The sequence below is a fragment of the Desmodus rotundus genome, chromosome 10 (assembly GCF_022682495.2).
Source record: "Desmodus rotundus isolate HL8 chromosome 10, HLdesRot8A.1, whole genome shotgun sequence".
NCBI classification, from domain to species: domain Eukaryota; kingdom Metazoa; phylum Chordata; class Mammalia; order Chiroptera; family Phyllostomidae; genus Desmodus; species Desmodus rotundus.
Window position 1 is genome coordinate 96,748,097 of NC_071396.1, and position 23,416 is coordinate 96,771,512.

Genomic DNA, 23,416 nt, shown 5'->3' on the forward strand with positions numbered 1-23,416 from the left:
CACTGCCAGGTCTCACCCAGAAGCCACTTAGTAGTATTTATGAAGATGGCTTGTTTAGGTTGTTTTATGGTGGCTCTAATTCTATCCCCCAACCCCAACCCCAGCTCCTCCACCCCTAATATCCAAACTCATCACTCTCGGGCTTCTGGGATTTGCACCAGTTGGAGCAGATGCACCAACTTTCTACTCTCTCTTCCTTTCTTGCTTACTTCCTCTACAAGCTCAAAGGACTGAACAGGCCTGCTCCTCTGGTTTGGTGGTGGGTTTTTCCAGTTCCTACTGACTTCTACACAAGCCCTGGCAATCGCTCTATGGTCCAGCCTCTGAGTAGATGGATCAGTGTTGTCTCTCATAAAGCCGGTCTGTAAATGTCACCTTGAATCCTACAGTCTGTGGAAGCCTCCAGTCTACTGCTTTCTAGTTCCAGGTTTTTTAAGGCCCTTGGACCTAGAGAAGAGGGAGCAGGTCTGTATGTTGAATGAGGTTTGCTAGGTACAAAATGGAGCATCACAAAACCTTTTTCTACTGTTCTGTGTTGGCCATCCACTTCCCCTTAATTATTCCTTCTCTCCTCTCTTCTAAAATCTTCCATTTCTAACACAGCACATCATTACTTTCTCCGTTATGTGTAATGTAATATGTCATGCACAAGGAGAGTTTTCCCGATTAGATTATAAGCTTTCTGGAGGCAGGAATCCTGGGTCTCCTGAAGAGGAAACCTCCCACAGTTTACCAGGTTCGCGGCTATGTCTCCCGTAGAGCTGTGTGCACAGCTGCATAACTGCCAGGTCAAGACCCAGATCTCCTAACGCCCACCACAGTGCCCTTTGGTGACACCTGCTCCTCATCTTAAGGTGCCTTTCCAAGGAGTCCCTAGTCATAAAGACCTTTAAGATGCCCAGATTATCATTCTTTAAATATATATCCTCATAAGTGTAGATTAAGTAATGCAGGGAGATTTTGCGGTGTGTGTGGTGGTGGTGGCAGTGGTGAGAGGCAATGATTATACTTCTTATATTTTCTCATATTCCAAATCTCAGCGCAACACTCCAGGCCATACTCTTTTCTTGGGTGTATTCTAACTGCAGGTCCAGGTGGACTGGACGTGGCTGGTGGTGCAGGCCCACTAGGGCTCAGGATAGCATGCCTCACCTGCATTACCATGATCATCACATAAGGATGGTCGCATTGCCTCCTGGGGTCTGCTGCCCATGTCCCCTTTGAAGGGGGAGGATTCCCATGACTGGAGCGACCTGCAGAGCCTAGGGAACCCACTTAGGGCATAGGACAGTCTGGTTGCCAGGTCCTGTGTATCCTGCAAGAGGGAGAGGGAAGGTGCAGGGTCACCATGGGAACCAAGGACAGAGGAATTCACGACTTTTTACTGGAGAGGTGGAGCTGACTCTGCTAGTTTTCACCTTGTCTTCCCTCCTCCCTCCGCTTGGCCTGAGAGGCGGGTTAGAGCCTTCTTAATTGGAAAAAGAAAAGTCGAGGGTCTTATTACAATCCTTTACAACTTGCAGTTTTTACACCATAGTAACCCTTAAATCCTAGGTAGATTGCATCTAGTTTAGAAACAATGCGGTTAGGGTTTTCATAGCACCTGAGGATGCTGTTGTTATTTTGCTATTTATTGTACCAGCTTATATGGGGCTGGGCACGCAGCAATGCCCCTCTACGAGCAGGTGGGGTGCCTCCACTAAGGCACAGGTGGGAAGGGCCCTGATCAGAGACCATGGGCAATCCAAGAAGTTGGCATCCTGGAAAGGAGGCCGCCAAAAGTGAGGTCCCGTGTGGGGTCTGTAGGCCCCATGGAAAAGTGTCCAACTTCTGAGCTACTACTGGGAGAGAGGCTGGGTTTCTAATAACAGAAATCCTGAATCCTCCCAGTATGCACCTGGAGCAGGAGGGGCCTTGGCTCAGTGACATAAGACCCAGCTTTCCCTGAGCCCAGCACTATCCCAGGGAGACCCCTGCAGGCACCACCCACAATTGGGGTGGCTCTCCACAGAGACAGGGCTCCTGTGGGGGGACACGTGCCTTCCTCCACGGGAATCTGCAGCTGACCACGGGCTGCCCTTTGCCCTCCCAGAAAAATCAGTGTGGCAGGAGGAGCCCTTGGCCAAACTGCTTCCACCCCTCCCCGCCAGGACTGGACTTCCCCCTCCACGTGGGGAGAGGCAAATGGCGAAGCAGGGCCCGGTCAGCTGATATTTGGGGACAGGTGGAATGAGGAGTGTCACTAGGCAGGGAGGGGTTGACCTCAGGGAAGCCGGAAAGGCCATCGTGGTGACACGAGGGGCAGCACAGGCTGAAAACACCCACCTCCTGGGCTGCAAGGGGTCCCCATCACCAGCCGCTTCAGGCAGGCAACCTGAGGCCATAGTAGACAAAACAGCACAAGGGAAGAAAACTACATACCCATATCCCTTATAAATATAGATGCAAATTACTCTCATCAAAATACCAGCAAACTGAATCAAACAGCATATTTAAAAAATTGCACACCGTGACCAAGTGAGAAGGAATGTAACAAATCAACAAAAGAAAATTAACCAGTGTAATATACCACATTAATAGAATGAAGAAAAAATGACTGATCATTTGATGAAGAAAGAACATTTGACAAAATCTAACATATTTCATGGTAAAAACACCCAGAAAACGGAGGACTAGAAGGAAACGTCCCCAGCATAAAGGCACTCATGAAAAACTCACAGCTAACGTCATACTGTCATCATAAGTAGTGAAAGACTGATCAAGAACAAGAAAAGAATGACCACTCTCACCACCTGTATTCAACATTCTACTGGAAGTTCTAGCCAGAGCAATTAGGCAAGAAAAAGAAAGAAAAGGCATCCAAATAGGAAAGAAAGAAGTAAAACTATCTCTATTCTTAGGTGACATAATCCTATATATAGAATATCCCAACAAATAAAAAAAACTACTAGAGTTAATAAACAAATCCAGTGAAGTTGCAAGGTAGAAGATCAACTTTTTAAAAATTAAAAAAAATATTTATTGATTTTAGAGAGGAAGGGTGAGAAGGAGGGTGGGGGAAAGAGACAGACAGACAGACATCGATTTGTTGCCCACTTATTTATGCATTCATTGGATGCTTCTTGTATGATCCCTGACTGGAGATTGAACCTGCAACCTTGGCTTATGGGGGAGGCGGGGCAATGCTGTAACCACTGAGCTATCTAGCCAGGGCCAATATCACCCTTTCAACCTGATAAAAGCATCAATAAAAAAAATCTGTAGCTAGTATCACACTTAAATAGAGAAAGAGGGCATGCTTTCTCCTTAAGACTGGGAATAAGAGAAGGACGTCTGCTGTGGAAAAAAAAAGATAGCTTCTTGTCCCTTGTACAATTGCATAAGAGTGGCCTTGCACCTGGAACATTTCCTTGCAAAGAGATAAAGAGCCCTCACAGCCTGTGATGGCATTTCTCTCTGGGAATATCTTTTCCTGCTCCAGGCTTCATGTGTACTTTTTACTTTTTCTGTGTGTGTCATAGAGTACCTGGCCAACCTCACTGGTGTATCTGTTCCTGGAGGGGAGGTAATGAGTTCTTTTGCTTGCAGCCAAGAAGGGTGTGGGTAGACCATCTCCTAGTCTTGGCTGTGGGACAAGCCCTACTGGCCAGGGAGGACAGACACTCACTACTAAAGCTGATCTTGCTCTGTCTCTTCTCCAAGTGAGCAAAGCACTGTTCCATCCAGGGCCTCTGTGAGTCATGTCTTTCTTGGCTACCCCAATTTCTGCAAACAATATATTGCCTTGATGCCCTAGAAATGTTGCTCCTAGGCAACAGATGCCACTTGATTGACATCTGTTCTCACCGTCCCTGTTCAACAGAATACTTGCGTCCTATTCAGTAAAATGAGACTGCCTCAAAAAAAGCAAAGGCAGACCAATTAGAAAGAATGAAATAAAATAAAACTTCCCATCTTCTCAAACAAGATTTTCTATATAGGAATCTTTTAAAAAATAGCTTCTACAACTTCTAAGTAGTTTAGTTAATGTCACAGGATAAAGGACCAACACACAAAATTAAGCATTTGTCCATATGGACATCAATGATGACTTGAAATCAAAAATTTTAAATAATATTACTTACAGTAACTCCAAAATAATGAAATATTTAGGTATACCTAACAAAATATGTACTGATCTGTATGCATAAATCTACAAAATACTAATGAGAAAAATCAAAGAAGATCTAATTAAATGGAGAGCCATGTTAGGTCCTCAGACTGGATGACTCAATGTATTTAAGGTGTCAATCACCCACAGGTTGATCTACAGCTTTAACACAATTCCAGTCAAAATGTAAGCAGGATTTTTGGTGTATGTAAACTCAAGTTGATTTTTAAATTTTTATGGGAACAAAGGAACTAGAAGAGCCAAAACAAATTTTAAAAGAATACATTTGGTGGATTCACATATCTGTTTTTCTTTCTTTCTTTTTTGATTTAATCTTTATTGTATTTTTCCATTACCATTTAGTTCCCTTATATCCACCCCCCAATCACCACAGTTGTCCATGTCCATGAGTCCTTTTTCCTCAGTCTTCCCACCCTCTAACTTCCCTCTACCCCACTACTCCACTAGCTGTCATCCTGCTCGCCATTTATGAGTCTGTCCCCATTTTCCTTGTTAGTTCAGTTGTTCATTAGACTCCACATATGAGTGAAATCATATGGCATTTGTCTGTTACTGGTTTATTTCACTTAGCATCACATGCGTTTCTTTTAAGACTACAGTAAGCAAAACAGTACTGTATTAGTGAAAGGATAAACATATCCATCGATGCAAAAGTATAGAAAGTATAGAAATAGACTCACTCACACATGGCCAACTGACTTTTTTCAAAGATAACAAAGGCAATTCAATGCAGAGAAGACGGTATTTTTCAACAAATGATGTTGGAACACTTGGACATCCACACGCAAAAACCAAAAACGAATCTCAACCCAAACCTCACACCATGCACCAAAAGTTACTAAAATGAAGCATATGTCTAAAAGATGGCATTATAACATTTAAAAAAAATTTTTTATGGTCACTTTATTCAGATGACTGGTGATCTGAGAAGACGGCAGGTTTAAACCCTAACAGACTGTCTTACATTTCCTTCCAATCTTTTTATAACAGAGAACAAAGTGCAGTGAGGGGTTTTGAAATTCAGGGAAAATTAGATTTAAAAAAACCTGCGGCATTCTTGCCCTGGGCAGTTAGCTGTCCTGGGCAGGCAGCGGCAGCAGCCGTCCCGTCTCTCCCTGGAACACAAAGGCTCGGATGTCTCCAGCTGTGCCCCAGGAGGTCAGCTCTCTCCCAGGAGTGGGGGCTACCAGCAGTTCCTGAAACAATAGCTTTAACATATGCATTACCTACTGGGCTTCTTAACTATTTACTAAAATTTTCCAACTCTTGAGTCCCTTATCATTCCCCCACTGTTAGTTTTAAAATATCTTATTTCTATAATATCAGTTAGGTGGAAACAGCAGAGTCCTTTGAATTCTTTGCATTCATGGACATTATAAAACTTGTATAAGGAAACACAGGAGAAAATCTTAATGACTTGGAGGTAAGTGAAGAGTTTTAGACATCACACAGAAGTATGATACATCAAAGGTAAAAATAGATAAATTAGACTTTATCAAAATTCAAAACTTTTGCCCTATGACCGACTGACACTTCAGAAAATGAAAGGATGAGCCAAAGGCCTGGGGAATATATGGGGTGGAGGGATGGGCAAAAGTGGGTCTACCGTTGCATTGCGACCTTCTTCTGAGTTGATAAAGCCATTGTAATAATCATAACCCACATTTCTCTTTCCATATGAACAACTGTAAAGCTACTTTTGTCCAACCTGTGTTTGAAATACACACATCCAACACAGGAATCTATCTCGTGTACTACATACAAAACCATCGACTTTCGGTCGGGAGGGAGGTGTCATTAAACACGCTTTGCTTCCTCATGCAACCACAGAATGAATTACAACTACCTCAAAGACAAGTCACACCCAGAACCATCAGAAAACCGAGCTGTATGGAAGGCCACCAGCCAAGGATTTAAAGAAGCCACCTTCACCCAGATGGGTAGGAGGGGCAGAGATGCAGTGTGGCTCAGAGAGGGGGTGGTAATGGAATGGGCGGCCCCACATTCTCATGTGGTGGATAAAAATCGGGAGGGACACCTTGGGAGTGAGGAATCCCAGCCCCACACCAGACCACACAGCCCAGGGTTCCAGCTCCAGGAAGATAAAGCCCCATAACTTCTGACTATAAAAACCAGTAGGGGTTGGGGTGGTGGAAGAAACTGCCAGATTTCCAGAAGACTCCACCTAAAGGGCCCACGTGGACATAGAATGTATGCAGACCCACCCCCCTCTGGGATTCATCGCCAGGGCAACAGCTGGAAGGGCAACAGTCACAATGCTCACAAAAAGATACCCAACATCACTAGCCATGAGTGAGTGATGATAAAGGAGTAAAGGAGCTGTTTTGAGGTAATGGAGCTCTTCTGGTTCCTGACCTGTAATGGTATTTACGCAATCAATACATTTGTTAAACCTGTACAAAGTCAGTGTTACTGTATTTTAATTGAAAAAAATATATAAATTTACAATGTAACCCAAAATAAGTAAACCTTCTATGTCTGACCACCAAAGGTGACATGTTTTGTTTCTTTAACCACATTCTAACTACCCTATGATGTCTTTTCAGGTGTCAGTGTTTTACCTATATTTTAATTAGTTTTCAGAGAGGGAAGGGAGGAAGAGGAGAGGAACATCAGTGTGAGAGAGAAACAATCGGTTGCCAACTGGGGACCAGGCCCACAACCCAGGCATGTGGCCTGACTGGGAATCGAACTGGTGACTTTTTCGGTTTGCAGGCCAGCACTCAATCCACTGAGCCACACCAGTCAGGTCATTACCTATATTTTAAAATGACAGAGCTTACCAATTTTACCTAGATAGGTGCCTGCTGCTGCATTTGTCACAGATTTGGCATTCATGGTGAGCACTGCGAATGGTGAACTTATCACTTCACCCACAGTGCTGTTCCAAAAAAATAGCAATTATACATTTTAAAGGAGGGGCGTTGGGGGTTGGTGTTAGGACTGGAATAGGGATTAAGGTTAGGTTTCGGTGAAACTCAGTGAGAGAGGAGGAAACCCTGAGGAGAGGGTGTTTACAGAGAATGCTGGTCATGTCCACGCTCAGCTATTTTCATCCTCAGAAGCAAGACCTGGACCCTGTGTTTATTTCTGACAGGTGGAATAAGGAGAGTTTCCCTTTTATTCTTTATACTCTCCCGTGTTGTTCACATTTTCAATTTAAAATGTTCTTCATTAACAATAAAGAAAAAGAGTGCTCAAAAAGAAGATAGTGAAATTTTACTTCCTAAACTTTTAGAGCAGGTAGACTTCCTACCTGTGGCCGCAAACCCCCAGTCTGCGATTTGTTTTGCTGGTAACTCTCGAGAAGAATGGTGCTGCCCTGCCATCTAGTGGCCAGGTGGCCAGGGAGCCTTCCGACTAGCATTTCAATAAAGTAAAAATCTGTTTTATCAAGTTCGAAGACAACAAACATACAGTGTTCTAGGTACATTTTCGATTGGTTGCATTCTCAAACTATAACATTGGATTTGTCTATTTTTCTTTTATTTCTATCAGTTTTTGCCTCACATATTTTTTGAGTTTATTGGGATGACATTATTGTTGCATACGTGCTCAGGAATGCATGTCTTCTTGGAAAATGGCCCCTCTATTATTATGTAGTGTCTCTGTTTATGCCTGATAATTTTCCTTGTTCCTTTGTCCAAAATAAATAAGCTAGTTCAGCTTTCTTTTGATTAGTATTATCATTGTATACCTTTCTCCATTCCTTTAATCTATTGGATTCTTTATAATTAAAGTGGTTTTCTTGTAGGCAATATATAGTTGGGGTATCATTTTTTAAAAATCCACTCTGACAATCTCTCTTTTATATATATTTAGAGAGAGGGGATAGGGAGAGAGAGAACATTTATTAAAGCTGGGTACAGTGAAGCAAGGAAGGGCTTAGGTAGAAGCAGCAACAGGAGTAGCCCAGGTGGGGCTGCTTTGGCGCTCTAACAACGTTATGGGAAAGACGTGAGCCAAAGCAGGGCTGCTGTGTACCAGAGTTTGCCGTGGGGGAGTGCCTGAGAATGGAACCAACACACAGGAATGCACCCGCGACCTTTCGATCGGGACTGCGCCCAACCAACTGAGCCACACGGGCCACAGCTAAACGTTTTCTTATTGTAAATTTGCATTTGCCATTACAGAGGCTGTCAACTCCATCAAGAAAGGTCTTTTCGCTCACAGATGTGGCTGCTTTTTGGAATCACCTGGGGTGTTTTAAAAAAATATTAAGGCTCCCGCCTTACCAAGTTCCGCCTTTTCCGCCGCCTCAACCTGGCTGGGGCCCAAAGCCCAGCAGAGGCCCGAAGCCCAGCAGCGGCCCGCTCTGGAACAGAAACGCTGGGCGGCGCTGAGCGGGCGGTCCCGAGCGCCGATACGCGCCTGCGCAGCGCCAGGTCCCCGCGGACAATTTGAATTTCTCGCGCGACCCATGGCTTCCGGCTGAGACCCAAGAGTGAGTGGCTCGGCCCCCTGGGCCTGGAATGGATCCTCGACTCCCAGACCAGCGCGAAGTTGGGGATCCTGGTATCCGAAGCAGGCAAAAAGCAGTGCTTTGAGCGGGGTCGCGCCAGGCGGGGGCGGGGGCGCGATGCTGCTCAGTCCTCCGCTCTCTGGGTTAGACGGCGTGGGCGAAGGAGACGTTCTCACTTACTCTCCCTCGGACTGTGCAGGAACCGATTGCTTTCCTCCGCCTCCTTACCGCCCCCAAACAGCCCCTCTTCAGCGTGGGGGAAATGCTTCCCTGCACTCGTTTCTTTGCACTTGCTGTCTTTTTTCCCTTAAAATTCGGATGTATTTTGCATTTTTAAAGAAAATGCCAAAGTTGTTTTTATTCATAGTGTATTTGCTCTCCCCCCGCCACGTCCTTAAAGAGATGATGCAGGCTTATTCTCTGTATCATGGTTTGGGATGCATTGACTACAAAAGTCTCCAATAGACATGTCAATATTGGATTTTGGTTAGAAACCGAATTTTGTAGATTTGAAAGAAATTGCTCTTGACTTTCTGTATTTTTCTTTTCAAGGGTATGTGATCTACTAGATATTAACCACTCTTGGATTTTGAAAGTGAACAGAAGTTTGGTTTTTGTTTTTGGAAATTGTGTTTATATATTTTTTTTCTTCAGAGCCTTAAAGGATGGCCTCTTCAGATCTGGAACAAATATGCTCTTATATTAATGAAAAGATTAGCAATATTAAAACATGTCTGTCACTAAGGAACTGTGGTAAGTAGAATAGATTCCACTGACTTTGTACAAACAAAATGCATTTTGATTATTGTTCCACTTTAAATGATATCTTATGTCTGGTTAAGTGAATGTATCTTGCAAAGGTAATTTTAGGTTTCAAATGGTGACTTAAAAGCACTCTGGCATCAATATTTTGAATATTGCAGAGGATACTCATAGTAATTAGATTTATTATGTTTTTCTGAGATATGCAAGACACAATAGTAGGGTTCGAAGGTTATGTGCCATTTCTGATTCTAGAGCTAAATGGAAATACTTAAAGGTAAGGGATGGGATAAAAACAGAAGTGGAAAACACCCAGGGCAGAAGAAGTAAATAGCCTGTAACCCATCTGATAGCATGCATTGGAGGACACTTATCACTATATATCACTAGGAAACAACCAATTGAAAATGAAATCAGTTTTTTTAAACAGCCAGAAACTTGTAGGTTGTAACCATCTCCCTAAATATTTTGGTGGGCTGAAAGGGGATGATGCTCCGAAGGTGCAAAGAAGTAAGTGATCCTTGTCAAGTCTGGGAAAATGGTGTTTACAAAAATGATGTGCTCCCAAGCTGAAAATTTATTAATAGCCAGGATTCTATCTGCTGAGAAGACTGTGTTTAACTTGACTGTAGCTTGTATTATGAATTGATAATTTTTTTAAAATTAAAATATGAAATTATAATGTTGGAACGCCCTTTCAAATTATACATGTCCTCCTAGGCACTTCGGTATTTTCCATCTCTTGTTGAGAACCTCTAATAAAGGAGCCTCATCTATTTTACCATTTGGGGTTAACATACTCTATAGAAAGTGAAGGTGAAGGTGCTGTGGGTTCATCTCCAGCTCCCGCATCTCACACAGGAGGCAGTGGGGACTCAGAAAGTCAGGTGACTTGCCAGGTCCCCCAGCTCATGAATAATATTTGGGGCTATAGTTTCTGTGTCCCGATTCCCAGTCTAGTTCTCTTTCTACTTCTGTGCCACTTGTATTGAGAAATCTTAAAAGGATATTTAGATTTTTAATAGTCTTGTTTAGACTAATTCTAAACAACATTCTTTTTCAGAGGGCATGATTACTATTGGGTAAAAAGATATAATTTGGAGGCCTAAAAAACTATCAAACCTTACATTCAGCTGACCCCACCAAAGCATGGGGAGTGGCCAAAGCAGTCTAACCTAGGAGATTGCCCAGCACACTGGCTGACTGTCAGTTGTATGTGGGCAGAATAATTTGCTTGGTTCTAAAGCCTATGTAATGAAACCCAGTGATTTGTTTGCCACTTTGGCTGCTGTAATTTATTAGGTCACTACCATCCAAAGTAGTGAATTTGCTCAGCTGTTAACATTACTACAAATCAGTAAACAAGGCCCTAAAATTTAAGTGACTAAAAGTTATTTAAAATACGAATGTATCCAACTAGTTATTTAACCCCCTGACATTAATCGTAGTAAAGACATCAGTACTGTCATTTACTTCCTAGTTTGGTTTCGTTGCTATGAACCTAGTGTCAAATGCAATTAGCACCGCTCTATTAGGTAGAATAACATTGCTTCTCAGGATGATGAGGAGCAGTAGTTAGCTTTTACTGAGTGCTTCACCAGGTTCCAGACACAGTGCTAAGCCCGCGTTATAGGTACCTTCTCACTTACCTTTGCAGGAATCCCGAAGTAGGTACTAATGTTTCTGAATTTAGGCCTGAAGCTTCTAGCCATTTCATTCTACCGTCTCCATAATTTATAGATACAAAAATTCTGCTCTTATGTATGCATATGTGTTTGGTCGCTAGAAGTAAAGATGGAAAGATTTGATTATGAGACTAGTTTTTCTTTTGTGCTTTAAATCTGCCCTTAAAAAAAAATTTTTTTTTACTTCTTTTATTTCTAGAGAGGAGAAAACTTGAGTTTTCCCACCCTCAAATCTATGAAGCTAGAGAGGTGGGGTTGGGAGGAAGTGAACACACACATGTCTAGCACCCCAGGGCTACCACCGGCATGTGACTTTCCATGTTACTTTCTTCACTTAGGGGTCATTAATCATGTGGACAGTGTAAATATGAATCCCAAACCTCTACTACGAATTCTGAAGCAGAACTCTCCCTAATCTTCCACACACACCTGAGGGCCAGGCTGGGACATAAGCTTGTATCTCCCTGGCCAGTGATTAGAACTTTTTAGCTTTACACTTTCCCTAAAGATGTACCCCACAAAGAGGGGTCCTGGCTTCATCTGGGATTCTCATTTCCAACACCCTGTGCTTTGAAGTTCCAAAACGTGGGCTTGATCCCCGTTAAAACTAAATATATTATTTGCTGTGACTGGTGTAGCTCAGTGGGGTGGGTTTTATCCGCAAACCAAAAGGTTGCCGGTTCAATTCCCTGTCAAGGCACATGCCTAGGTTGCAGGCCAGATTCCCCAGTTGGGGGTGTGCAAGAGGCAGCCAATTGATGTTTTTCTTCCTCTCTTTCTCCCTCCCTCCCTCTCCCTAAAATAAATAAATAAAGTCTTTAAAAAAAAACCCCAAATACATTAGCTGAGACTGTCAAACTCTCTGGCTTCCCTCTGCAACCCCCCGATTCAGGCTGCTGCCACATGTCACATACACTGCCTGGGCTGTGGTTCTCCCTGCTGGTTGGAGACCGTGGGCATTCACCTTGTTCCCACCAAAGCTTGGTTGTGTATGTAGAGGGTGTTTATTTTATCTAGAATTTAAAGGGTTTATTTTTTTTTTAAATAGCGGAGGAGTTTGCCAGAAACAGACTCAGGAGACACTTTGTACTTGCCTCTCCTGTCCTCCCACAGTAACACTTAGAAATGAGGTCTTCAGATTACCCTTGCAGACAGGCCCTAGGGCCTGAAACTATAGCTCTGTCTCTACCTCCAAATGTCTCTCTAAGGTAAAGCTCTGCTCTGAACGTTTGGTTGGGTACATGTACGTTATTGGTTTTCTATACACTTCATTTTCCTTTTTATCTTTGTTTCTTAACAGGTCAAGAACCCACCTTGAAGACTGTCTTAAATAAAATCGGAGATGAGATCATGGTAGTAAATGAACTTCTGAATAAATTGGAATTGGAAGTTCAGTATCAAGAACAAACTACTAATACACTTAAGGTAATGTTTTCTGAGCGAAGCAACAAAATAAAAAGGCAACATATACAAATTTCCTAATCACCAGGAATTCTTAAGGGTTCTATAAGTTTATAATGTTCTTAGCTTTATAAATTATTATTAATTGTAGAGTGTGTTATTTGCATTTTATTTTCCCAGTATAAAGGACTCCAGAACTCCACAGGTATTCCTTTTTGCATGCTAGTAGCCAGTGGAATTGAACTTGACTAAAAAGGGAGATTTCCTAGATGACCCTTGGTAGGTTTAATTTAAACATGTGACATCCTGGTAGGCTGGTGTGGAAGGAGTATCTGCCCTGGGATGAGATGTAGATGCTTACCCTGGCTGCCCTTGGCACCCTCTGCTCTCCTGAGGAAGCTGTTTACCTCTTGGGATCTCTGGGTCCTCATTTAGAAAATAATGGGTCATGCTGAACTATTGCTTAAGACCCTCTATTGTGCTTCTCTAAATTCCTATAACATGTCATATGAGGATTCTCAAATAAAGGGGTCCTGGAGCCATATCCACATGCACATTTTGTCCTCAATGAGCCTCCTGACTGACTTCAGCCAATAAGGTGCTTGTGTACTTCCTGATGGAAAAATACTCATTCTGGACCATAATTACCTCATGCTCTTAGAGTCATTGACACATTCAGTGGGATTGAACGAAGTGCCTCTACAGTCCCTTTCAGCCTTGTAATCCTTAAGGTCTATAAAGATTTTTCGGCTATAGGAGTGGACGTGATTATGCCCATCATACTACTAGTTGAGATAAAATTAGTATCTATGAACATCATTTAGCTCTTTAAAACAAAGATGCCCTGTAAATTTAAAACAGAAACCCATATTGCTTTCAATTCTAACCTGCCCCAAAGTGCCCAGGGTTAGGTGCGGGCCCAGAGAACGTTCAACTCAGAACTGAGGGCTACTTGGACATTTTGCTAACAATATGATTGAGAATCAGAAGGCAGGAACCCAAAGTCGCTGAGTATTTTTCCTGTTAAATTTGCGTGAGTTCGTTGCCTCAAGTTCTGGTGCCAGTTACACAAAAACAACGGAAAACCAGGACAAGCCGTTACAATCACAGAAACTTTCGTTAAGCGGGGGTATGAGCATGTCACCAGTGGAAGTCACTCCAAGTGGCCTCTCGTCCTTGCGTTCCAGGCACGTGTCCATACCCTGGTGCCATTGCCCAGATAACACTGGGGAACCTTTACCGAATCAACAAAAGCAACTTACCAGAATGGCAGGCGTACATCTTTCGTGTTTTTCTAGTTACTTCTCAAGGTTAAAGTAGTTTAGAAACGTCAACCTGCCTCTTGTGATGTGACTATAACAATTGTTCTTTAAAAAAATCTGTAGAGCCCTCCCTGGTACGACTCCGTTGGTTGGGCATTGTCTCGCAAAGCCAAAGGTCACTGGTCTGACTCCCGGTTGGGCATTGTCCCGCAAAGCCAAAGGTCACTGGTCTGACTCCCGGTCAGGGCACATGCCTGGGTTGCGGGTTCAGTCCCCGGTCGGGGTGCATGCAAGAGACAACTGACTGACGTTTCTCTTGTGTGTCATGGCCTTCCATGCTGTTTATAACATCTCAGTACACACACTGGCAGGACGGACGCTTATTTGTGAGCATTTCTTCAATTTTAGGAACTCTGTGCATCTCTTGAAGAAGATTATAAAGACGTGGAACATCTCAAAGAGAACATTCCTCCCCACTTGCCTCAAGTAACAGTAACCCAGAACTTGTAAGTGTATTTATAATTATTCTTGCCATCTGGATTTATAAAACTATTGAAACAAACACCTGAAATCTTTTTGCTTTTTCATGTACTTGCAATTTTGTTAGTGATTGTCTGGGCTTTTTGTTTGTTTGTTTGTTTTTTTACACTGGAAATAATATTTCCCCTGCCTTTTTCAGTTTTCTTATCCTGCTCTCTCTGAGAAAAGTGTCGCCCCCCTTTCCCAAGGGTGAGTTTCTTTCTCTGCTTTTTCTCATCTCCTTCCCTTACAGCAGAGTTTGTCATTTTGGGCCAGATAATTCTCTGTTGTGATAATAGGGTGTTTAGTTACATCTCTCACTCTACCAACTAGACATCAGTAGCACCCCGAATCCCCTGCACACCCACCCCCACCCAGTGAAAATGTCTCCAAACATTGCCGTGTCCTCTGGGGGAACAAAGCTCCCCTGGCCTTGAGAACCATGGTGCTAGGGTAAAAATAACCTGAATGAGCTTCCCATCTTAAAAACAGCCAAAGCGCCCTTGTCTGGCGTGGCTCAGTGCATTGAGTGCGGGCCTGCAAACCCGAAGGTCCCTGGTTTGATTCCTGGTCAGGGCACATGCCTGGGTTGCGGGCCAGGTCCCCCCAGTTGGGGGCATGTGAGGGGCAACCAATTGACATTTCTCTCCCTCTCTTTCTCCCACCTTCCCCATTTCTCTGAAAATAAATAAAATCTTTTTTTAAAAAGTATCCTTTAAAAATAAATAAAAACAGCCGAAGGAACAACAACAACAAAACCTCATCTCTGCTTCCCCCTCAAATGACTGTCCTACCGTCTGTTCAGCCAGCACAGTTCGAACCTCCCCCCAGAGCAGCTGAAACCTGGCCTGGGGCTGTCATCACTACCACACTTACCAAGCTGATTGTCAAAGGTTACGAGGACCAGAAATCGCTCTTCAGCCCTCATTCTGCTTTTCAGGTTTTATTTTGTTGTCCTTTTGAAATTCTGTTACCTGCACCACTGCTGTGTGTCTTAGTTGTCACGTCACATCTCTGACTTGGCTGCCTCCTGTGCCTCAGACCTCCCGTTAAGTTACAAGTATCTCCTAAAGCTCTGTTGTACTCACTCTTACCCAGCGCCGCTGTTGATGCTCTCAGACGTCCGGCTTCAGCCTTGACATGACCTCTAGTTCTGCCGTTTGCTGGCAACCTGACGAATGTGCTGTTCTCTCCAACTTGGTGTGTCTGAGGCAAAATTCACCGGTTCCCTGTTACCCTGTTACATCCGTGCCTGTTGCTGTGACCCTCCTGTCTCCCAGCCAGGAAGTTGGCGTCTTCAGTGCGAGTCACTCTCATGGCCCTCAGCTGTCCGTTCTGCCTCTGCAGGGTTTTGTCTGTGCCTTCCCTCCCTTCTGTTCTCATCGCCTGGCTCTGAATGAGATCTTCTGTCTTCTTTTGTCTTTACGATTTGGGAGTTCCTGTGATTTGTCTTTCTGGTATTTCTCTATTCTCATCTCTCAGTCCTTTGCCACCAAAATTATGTTTCTAAAAGGGGGCTCCAAGTACATAAAAACATTCCATGACTGACTGAATTTTTTTTAATTTTTAAAATACAGGGTCCAGCGCAAGTAATGCCCCTTTTTTATTACAAAATCTTTTACTACAAAATCATAAGCATGTAATTCTGAAACATAACAATATCACACTCAAGCATACCATATGACATTTTAGTTGAAATGTTAAAATTAACACTATAAATTACTATGCCCACATTATTACCCTACCAACCACACTCAAGCAGGCGTTACTGCTGCTGGACCCTGTATATCATGTATACAGAAAGGGATTAAAGTATTATTTGTGAAAGGCGAAAGATTTGTGCATTCTGAAGAGAAACCAGAGTATTTGTGCAAATCAAATAATGATAAACATCAGTGTATCCACCGGTCAGATTAAGAAATAAGACACTGCCAGTACTTGAAATACTTCTGTTGCAGACCTTCCTTCTGTCGGAAGTAATCATCTGGCATTTATGATAATCACACTTTTGCATATATTTCCATAAGTGAAATACTGCTTAAATTTTAAAAACTGAGAGGAAGGCACGAACCCCGCTGTGCAGGAGAAGAGCCATATTACTGCTGATAGGTGAAGGCCTCCAGCAGTCAGCTCGACAGAGTCCCCAGGTACCTTGGAGTTTCCCTGCAAGAAGAGAAAATTAGTGGGCACGGTCATGAATGAGTGCTAGAAACTGAGGTCATTATACGGTATCTGCCAAGGTGATAGATAGTGCGGGCTGGACAGTGGACATGTGGCCTGGGGAAGAGGAATTTTCTTCTAAACTCATGGTGGCTTGGTTCTAGTTTTCAGGGCAAGGTCAAAGCAGAACCTTACTGTAGGTTGAAGTGATTTTTTTCAGCTGATACACACAGGAGGGCGTGAGGGAGAAATCAGGAGTGTCCTTAGCCTGTGGTCCAGACAAGCAAGTTCCGGTCAGGCTCACCATGGAGTCTCACGTCGGGGTTCATGCAAGGGTGATGGTACCGTAGCACTAGGCGTCTTCATCCTGACAGCCCCCGACATGGCTGCCTCCTTAGTCAGGCCTGCTTGCCCTCAGTGCCTGGTGCTCAGCTCTCCTCTTGGGGTCTTGCCTCCCTGCAGCTCACTGGCTCCTGGGTTGGGTCTGCCCTTCCTGTGTCCCATTTCTCTTGTGGGACAGGAAAGCCAGCATGGCTTGCCTTGCTACTGGCAACAGGGTCCATTCCTTCCCTGGACGTTAACCCAGAAGCCACAGGCTGTTTCTGGACCTCTTTGCTAGTGGGGTAGGAGCTAAATTAGCTTTCTCATGGACTCCACACGTCGGGCAGGACTGAAGCAAGGGTGACCCGTGCTCCTTGCTGGCAACGCAAATGACTCTGCAGCAGGGGGAGACTGAGGCCAGCAACCAACGGGATAAATGAGAAAAACAGAAGTATAAGATGCCTGACTTCACCCGTAGTGACTTTGAGGGGCCCGTGGGATAACTGATGAAGATGTTTAGCATATGTGCCACAAAACATTTTGGGGTGTGCAAATACAATCACATTCCTGAAGTTTTGGGGACCTGGTGTTTCAGTGTTCTCACTATTCAGATCTTCCTGAACAGTAGGGGTAGAGATAGAAAAAAATGTTGGCCCTGAAATTATTGTAATGAGACAAATCACGTGTTTGATATTATTTTGACTGATATCATGGTGTGCCACAAGGTTCTGACAGTTGCCTGTATGTCTGTGCGTCTCTGTTCTGTAGTGCTCCTGTGTCAGATCTTGACCCTGAAGAACCCGTCAAAGGCGAGGAACCTGGAGCCACAAAGAAGAAGCCCCCTAAAGAGCAAAGAAACATTAAAGAAATGCCGTTTATAACTTCCGAGGAGTTTAATGGCATTCCTGCGTAAGTACTTAACTTTTGATGTTCAACTCCTTCATGAGTGACGTGCATGATTGTTTAAGTCACAAAGCTTGATTATGTTCATAATATGCTGTGTTCGGATGTCAAGCTTTCCTAAAATAGTTTTACACTGTACTGTGAAAACAAGGATAGCTTTGGTCGAAGATGCCCAAAGTCATGTTTTTTATTCAGTAGTGAAGCCTCTTTTCATGGAGAGGTACAGAGCTGGGTCAGTCTATTGCTGTGTCCTCCCCAGGACCATTTTGTGATAGAATTCTCCAGTTACATTTCAGAGTAGCCCCAGTGCTGTAATTGTAAAGAAAGTGTGTTGTATAGATTTGAGAATAGAATGGAGGAGGTTGTGGAAGCGTGTGGCATAAACGTGCCACACACTTGTTGCCACACACCTTTTGGAGGCTGTGCTCTATTCTGGGCCTGGGTCCCTGAGGAGAACACGGTGAAATGACATAAAACACCCCCCCGGAGGTGGGTCTCCTTTGCTCTTAGCAGGTGACAGTGGTAGGGGATCAGGTATGGAAATCCATGTTTGTAAACTCTCCTAATGCCAGGGCTTTGCTTCACCTCTTGGCTTTACGTTACAGTTTTTTAGTTACTTCTCTATAATACATATTGTTAGAAAATGTTGTCAGGAAATAGCGCATCTGTAATTCTGCCTCGCAGATAAGGTAGAGTACTTCCTTCTAGATTTTATTTAATTTCACATATATAATTGTCTGTTGCTGATTATTATAACAGTGTAATTCTACTATAAATACAATTTTATTTTTTTATCATGAGCATTTTCCTATCATCAACTATTATTGTAAACTTGGATTTTAATAGTTGTATATTTTCTCACATGCCTACCCTGTAAGTTATTTAAGCATTCCCTTATTAAATATTCGGGCTGATTTCATTCTTAGAAAAAAATGGCACGGTGAGATTTCTTTCAGGCAAGTCTGTTTTGTAATTCCTCCTTTTCCTGAGAGGGAGCCCTAGGAGGAAAATCCCCGGGACAAGGGGCGTGATTATTTTACTGTCCTGAGAGTTGTCTATACCAGTTTTTGTTGTTTGTTTTTTAATTAATAAACTTTGTTAGAACGGTTTTAGGTTTGCAGAAAAGTTCAGCAGGTAGCACAGTGTTCTCAGACCCAAAACAGTTTCCCCTGTCACCAACATCGTGCGTCGGTGTGGTGCATTTGTTCGCATCGATAAACGGACACAGGCACGTCGTTGACTAAAGAACACGGTTTACAGTGGAGTCCACTCTGGCTGCCGTGCGTTCTGGGGGTCTTGACAGATGCGCAGTGACATGGTCCACCGTTCCCGTGTCGGAGCAGCTTCACTGGCCCACCAGTGCCCCGTGCTTCTCCTGGGCATCTCTTCCCCGGAGCTCCAGGCAACCACCGATCTTTTTCCTGTCTCCGTAGCTCTGTGTTCTCCAGGTGTCATGTAGGTGGAATCATACACTGTGTAGCCTTTCAGATTGGCTTCTTTTTCGCTTACTTGGTAATATGAATCTAAGATTCCCCCGCCATGTCTTTTTTTTAAAACTTTTATTTTAATTGAATCTCCCATTACAACTAAGAAAAAAATAAATGGACTAATTTTTCAATTTCCATGGGTAGAAACACAGTTTGAGAGCACATTTTACTTAAGGACATAAAGTCATTTTACTATGCTGAAAACCTCCTCCCCGACCTTCAGCATTTTTAACAATTAGATTTGTGGGGTGACGTCGGTTAATAAGATCATGTGGGTTTCAAGCGTGCAGTTCCACGATGCATCACCTGCATACTGCACTGTGTGCTCGCTACCCAAGGTCACGTCTCTGTCACCGCGCATTTGGCCCCGTGTCTGTTTGTGGGTTGGGAGTTCCTTTCTTTTTATTGCTTACTAGTGCTCCATTGTCTGGTTGGACCACAGTTTGTTCACCCATTCACCTACTGAAGGACACCCTGGTCACTTCCAGTTTGGGGCAATTGCGAACAAAGCTTCTGTGAGCATCCATGTGCAGGTCTTGTGTGGGCATCACCGGCAACTCATTTCGGCCAACACCTAAGAGCGAGGTTGCTAGGTCCGGCGGTAGGAGTATCTTCAGCTTTGTAAGGAGCTGCCAAGCTGTCTTCCGAAGTTACTGTGCCATCTTGCATTCCTACAAGCAGTGAATGAGAGTTCTCATTGTTTCCTATCCTCACTGGCGTTGTGTTGTTCTTTTCTCCTTTAGCTGTTCTAATAGGTGTGTAGTGGTATCTCATTGTAATTTTCAGTTTCATAACAACAAATGGTGTTCAACATATTTTCACGTGCTTATTAGCCACTTGAAGAAGTACCTGGCTGTTTGATAATTCTGGGACTAGTAAGGAGGCTGACGTTTCTCTTTAATCTTTTCTTAGGGGGTCAGTCAGTCTTTTCCTTCATTGACAGCTTTATTTGCATGAAAATTCTGTTTCATGCTATTCTGTTATTGTTCATTGGCTGAACTGCAGGGAAGAGCAATGTTAGTGAGGAACTCTGGTGTAGAAGGGTTTTTATTTAGAAAATGCTTTCATGAAGAGATAAAAGAAGGAAATTAAATAGTCATGGTAGAGCATTATTTTTTTTGAAAATCCTCACTGGAGGATATACTCATTGATTTTAGAGAGAGAGACTGATCAGTTGCCTCCTGCATGCACCTGACCGGGGATCGAACCGCAACCGTTTGGTGCTGGGGACGATGCTCCAGCCAACGGAGCCACCCAGCCAGGACGAGAGTATTAATTTTTAAACCAAGCTGTTGCTTAGTAAATAAGAGAAATTCAAAGATTAGGATAAGGAAGGTTGTATTCCAAACATGGGGCTTTTCTTTATTTATTTAAAAAAATACTGAGGGTGGAAATACAGTGGAAAATACTGGCACAGGAAGGGTGTTGAGGAAATGAAGGTGCTAGAGTTCAGAAGCTTTAATGGAATTGCATTGTGAAGAGCTGTGCTATCAACAGTTTGTGGAAATTGTGGTTAGAAAAAATAGCCGCAAAATGAAGTTAGAAAAGAAGGGACTAATGAGAACGAATGGTTTTTTGGGTGATGTGAACATTTTTCTTTAAACATATTTCTATGTTATGTTACCTTAAGGAAGTTTTGTTTAGAAAACTTCCCCTTTGAATAGAGGTGAAGGACAGAGTTCAACATACTGAATTTAGAGTTTGTTGAAGGGGAAAGTTGAGGCGGATCATTAAGATTTGTTTTTGGCGCAGACAAACCACTCAACATGGAGGGTGGCCTGTTTTCATATGCTAAGACCCTGGGGGAGAAGAAGGGGTTGAAGAGAGTGGCATGTAGTAGAGTGAAGGGACAGCGCTTTCTCGGAGGGAAGTCCAGCGAGGGGCCGGAAAAGAGCGTGGCTCCATGCCGGCTCTCTGCAGCTGCACTTCAGAGCCCTCCCTGCACCGCCGGTCCGTCTGTGTCTGCACCAGCACTGTCATCTTTGCTGCGGCCTTCTGTTATCCTCTGCCTTCCTCTCCTCCTCCTTGTTCTTGCTCTCTCTGAACGCACAAGTTTTTGCAGAAAACTAGAGCGGCATAAATGATATAATTTGCTAACATTTAAATTTTTGTTCCCTTGCTTGCAAACATATAAAAATGTTCAAATAAACGTCTGGCTTAATCAGTTCATTCATTCTGTAGGTGGGGAACAGAGATTAGTGCAGCCAGATATAACTAGGGAAAGTAAGCACTAATATATTGCGGTCTGTATGTAAGTTTTTAGCTGTTGAGACATGTCTGGTTTATTTGAAAGTCGATTTAACATTTTGTATAAGGAGTACTAATAGCTTTGTTACTGTGTGAAGTCATCATAAACGCTTTTCATTGAAAATGTTTTGTATAATGAGTCTTCAAAAACACTAATCATATACTTATTTACAGGTACATGAAATCCCGCTTAACCTATTGTCAAATTAATGATGTTATTAAAGAAATCAACAAGGCAGTAGTTAGTAAATATAAGATCCTACATCAACCAAAAAAGTCCACTATGAGTTCTGTGGCCAGAAATCTCTATCACAGATTCCTTGATGAAGAAACAAAGGACACCAAAGGTAAATAATAGCAGATGTGTGTGTGTGTCAACTGTTTGGAGTGTAAATAAATCATAAGGAACAAAACTAATTCTAGAAAATTCTAAATTTAGAGTAGCAGTTCTCAACCTGGGGCGATTTTCCCACCAGGGAACATTTGGCCATCTCTGGAGACATTTTTGGTTGTTACAGCTGGGGTTGGGTTGGCATCTAGTCCCTAGAGACCAAGGATGCTGCTAAAATACCCAGTGACGCACAGGACAGCTCCCACCACGTCTGTGGCGCTGAGGCTGCGAGTTATCATGGAACTATAGCCGATGTTTCCAGGATGAGAACAGTAACGGTAACAGTTGGTCACTCTTATGTAGCACTCACTCTGTCCCAGATGGCGTACAGAGAGCTGTAGTCCTCCTGACGTCCTTGGGAGGCACGGCCTGTCACTAACCCCATTCCCCAGACTATGCAAAGAGAGCTTACATTACTCGTCCCAAGGTCAGCCAGTTAAGTGGTAGAGCTGCTGAGGGTTTCATTCTGTTGTTCACTATCCCATGTTAACTCTTGAAAAGTGAATTGGTCAAAAGATACCAGCAGACAGCCAGTGATATAATAAGCAGGGCCACATTACTGAAATGCTCCAGTAAACATGCAACTTCCCCTGGAGGAAAAAATTATTGTTGATATTCTAGTAAGAACACCATTTCTCACTTTGGTTGGATAACGAAGGTAAAAATGATTAATGCCATCCATAGGCACTATGTAATGCATTAAAGACTCATCTTGAAAGTGGTCCTTCTAGAAATTAGCACTATCAATAAAAAAAAAAAGTAAAAAAAACATGGGAACATGGGTTGAAGATAATACTAACAAAGAAAGCACAAGAGAACAAGAAAATAGCAGCGTGAACAGTTCTACAACTCCTAGTATGCGCGCTACCCCAGCCACGGGAGATGAAAGCAGCAATGATGTACTGAGATCAGATCGGAAATCAATAAAAAATTTGAAATCACCAGGAAAACTTAGCACTGATATCTTTACTTGCAGGCCATTATTTCATAGTGGAAGCTGACATAAAGGAGTTCACAGCTTTGAAAGTGGACAAGCGGTTTCATGTGATACTGAATATCTTGCGACACTGCCGGCGGCTATCAGAGGTCCGGGGGGGAGGCCTCACGCGATACGTCATAACCTGAGCAACTTGTGAACTTTTTTCACAAGCCCGAGTGAACTTCTGAATCCGCCAGCAGTAGGGTATTGAGGCGATTCCTATAGTTTCCTTATATGTAATTTTTTATATATATCTTTTTTTGTCTCTTGTAAAAATAAAACTTCTTTCAAAATAAAGCATGTATATTCTAAAACAAACTTCCTTGCAGCAAATATTTAACCACCTACCCTGTGAGCCTCTGTGCCAGGCATATAATGGAACTAAAAAAGAAATGTTTGTGTCTATTTTCTGTGTTTAGTGACAATGCTACAGACCCCAGTAAGATGGGTGCAGATGTGATAATTGAAGAAAAAGGTCTAGGAGATAAGGTCAGGGATACTCAGCTTCTCTGGCATTAAAGGTCATTAAGTGTCTAAATTCCAGCAAGGGCATTTCAGCCCACAGGCACAAGTTCAGATCTGGAGGCAGCCTGTCCATGCGATTGTCTCACCTTCCCTTATGTTGTTTTGAAATTGTAATAAAAG

The 23,416-nt window shown here is 43.1% G+C and overlaps 1 protein-coding gene across 3 annotated transcripts; it reads left to right on the forward strand.

Moving 5' to 3' along the window:
• Positions 1-8,585: 8,585 nt before the first annotated feature.
• Positions 8,586-23,385, forward strand: SKA1 (spindle and kinetochore associated complex subunit 1). 3 transcript variants are annotated; one of them, XM_024580130.4, is made up of 7 exons: positions 8,586-8,707; positions 9,309-9,407; positions 12,402-12,526; positions 14,173-14,270; positions 17,533-17,673; positions 21,576-21,748; positions 22,769-23,382. In XM_024580130.4, exons 2-7 carry the CDS (start codon positions 9,320-9,322, stop codon positions 22,915-22,917), a joined length of 774 nt encoding a protein of 257 aa, XP_024435898.2. In that variant the 5' UTR covers positions 8,586-8,707; positions 9,309-9,319; the 3' UTR covers positions 22,918-23,382. The 3 variants fall into 3 exon arrangements, with proteins under 3 accessions (XP_024435898.2, XP_045043801.2, XP_045043802.2); XM_045187866.3 differs by having other exon boundaries at positions 8,590-8,707; positions 9,207-9,407; XM_045187867.3 differs by having other exon boundaries at positions 8,593-8,720; positions 22,769-23,385.
• Positions 23,386-23,416: the final 31 nt, after the last annotated feature.

Bases quoted from the DNA above. Each gene is read 5' to 3' on its own strand.
- SKA1 (XM_024580130.4), top strand. From the start codon at position 9,320: ATGGCCTCTTCAGATCTGGAACAAATATGCTCTTATATTAATGAAAAG. The intron at 12,527-14,172 runs GTAATGTTTTCT...CTTCAATTTTAG, and splicing joins AAACTACTAATACACTTAAG to GAACTCTGTGCATCTCTTGA. The intron at 17,674-21,575 runs GTAAGTACTTAA...ACTTATTTACAG, and splicing joins GAGTTTAATGGCATTCCTGC to GTACATGAAATCCCGCTTAA.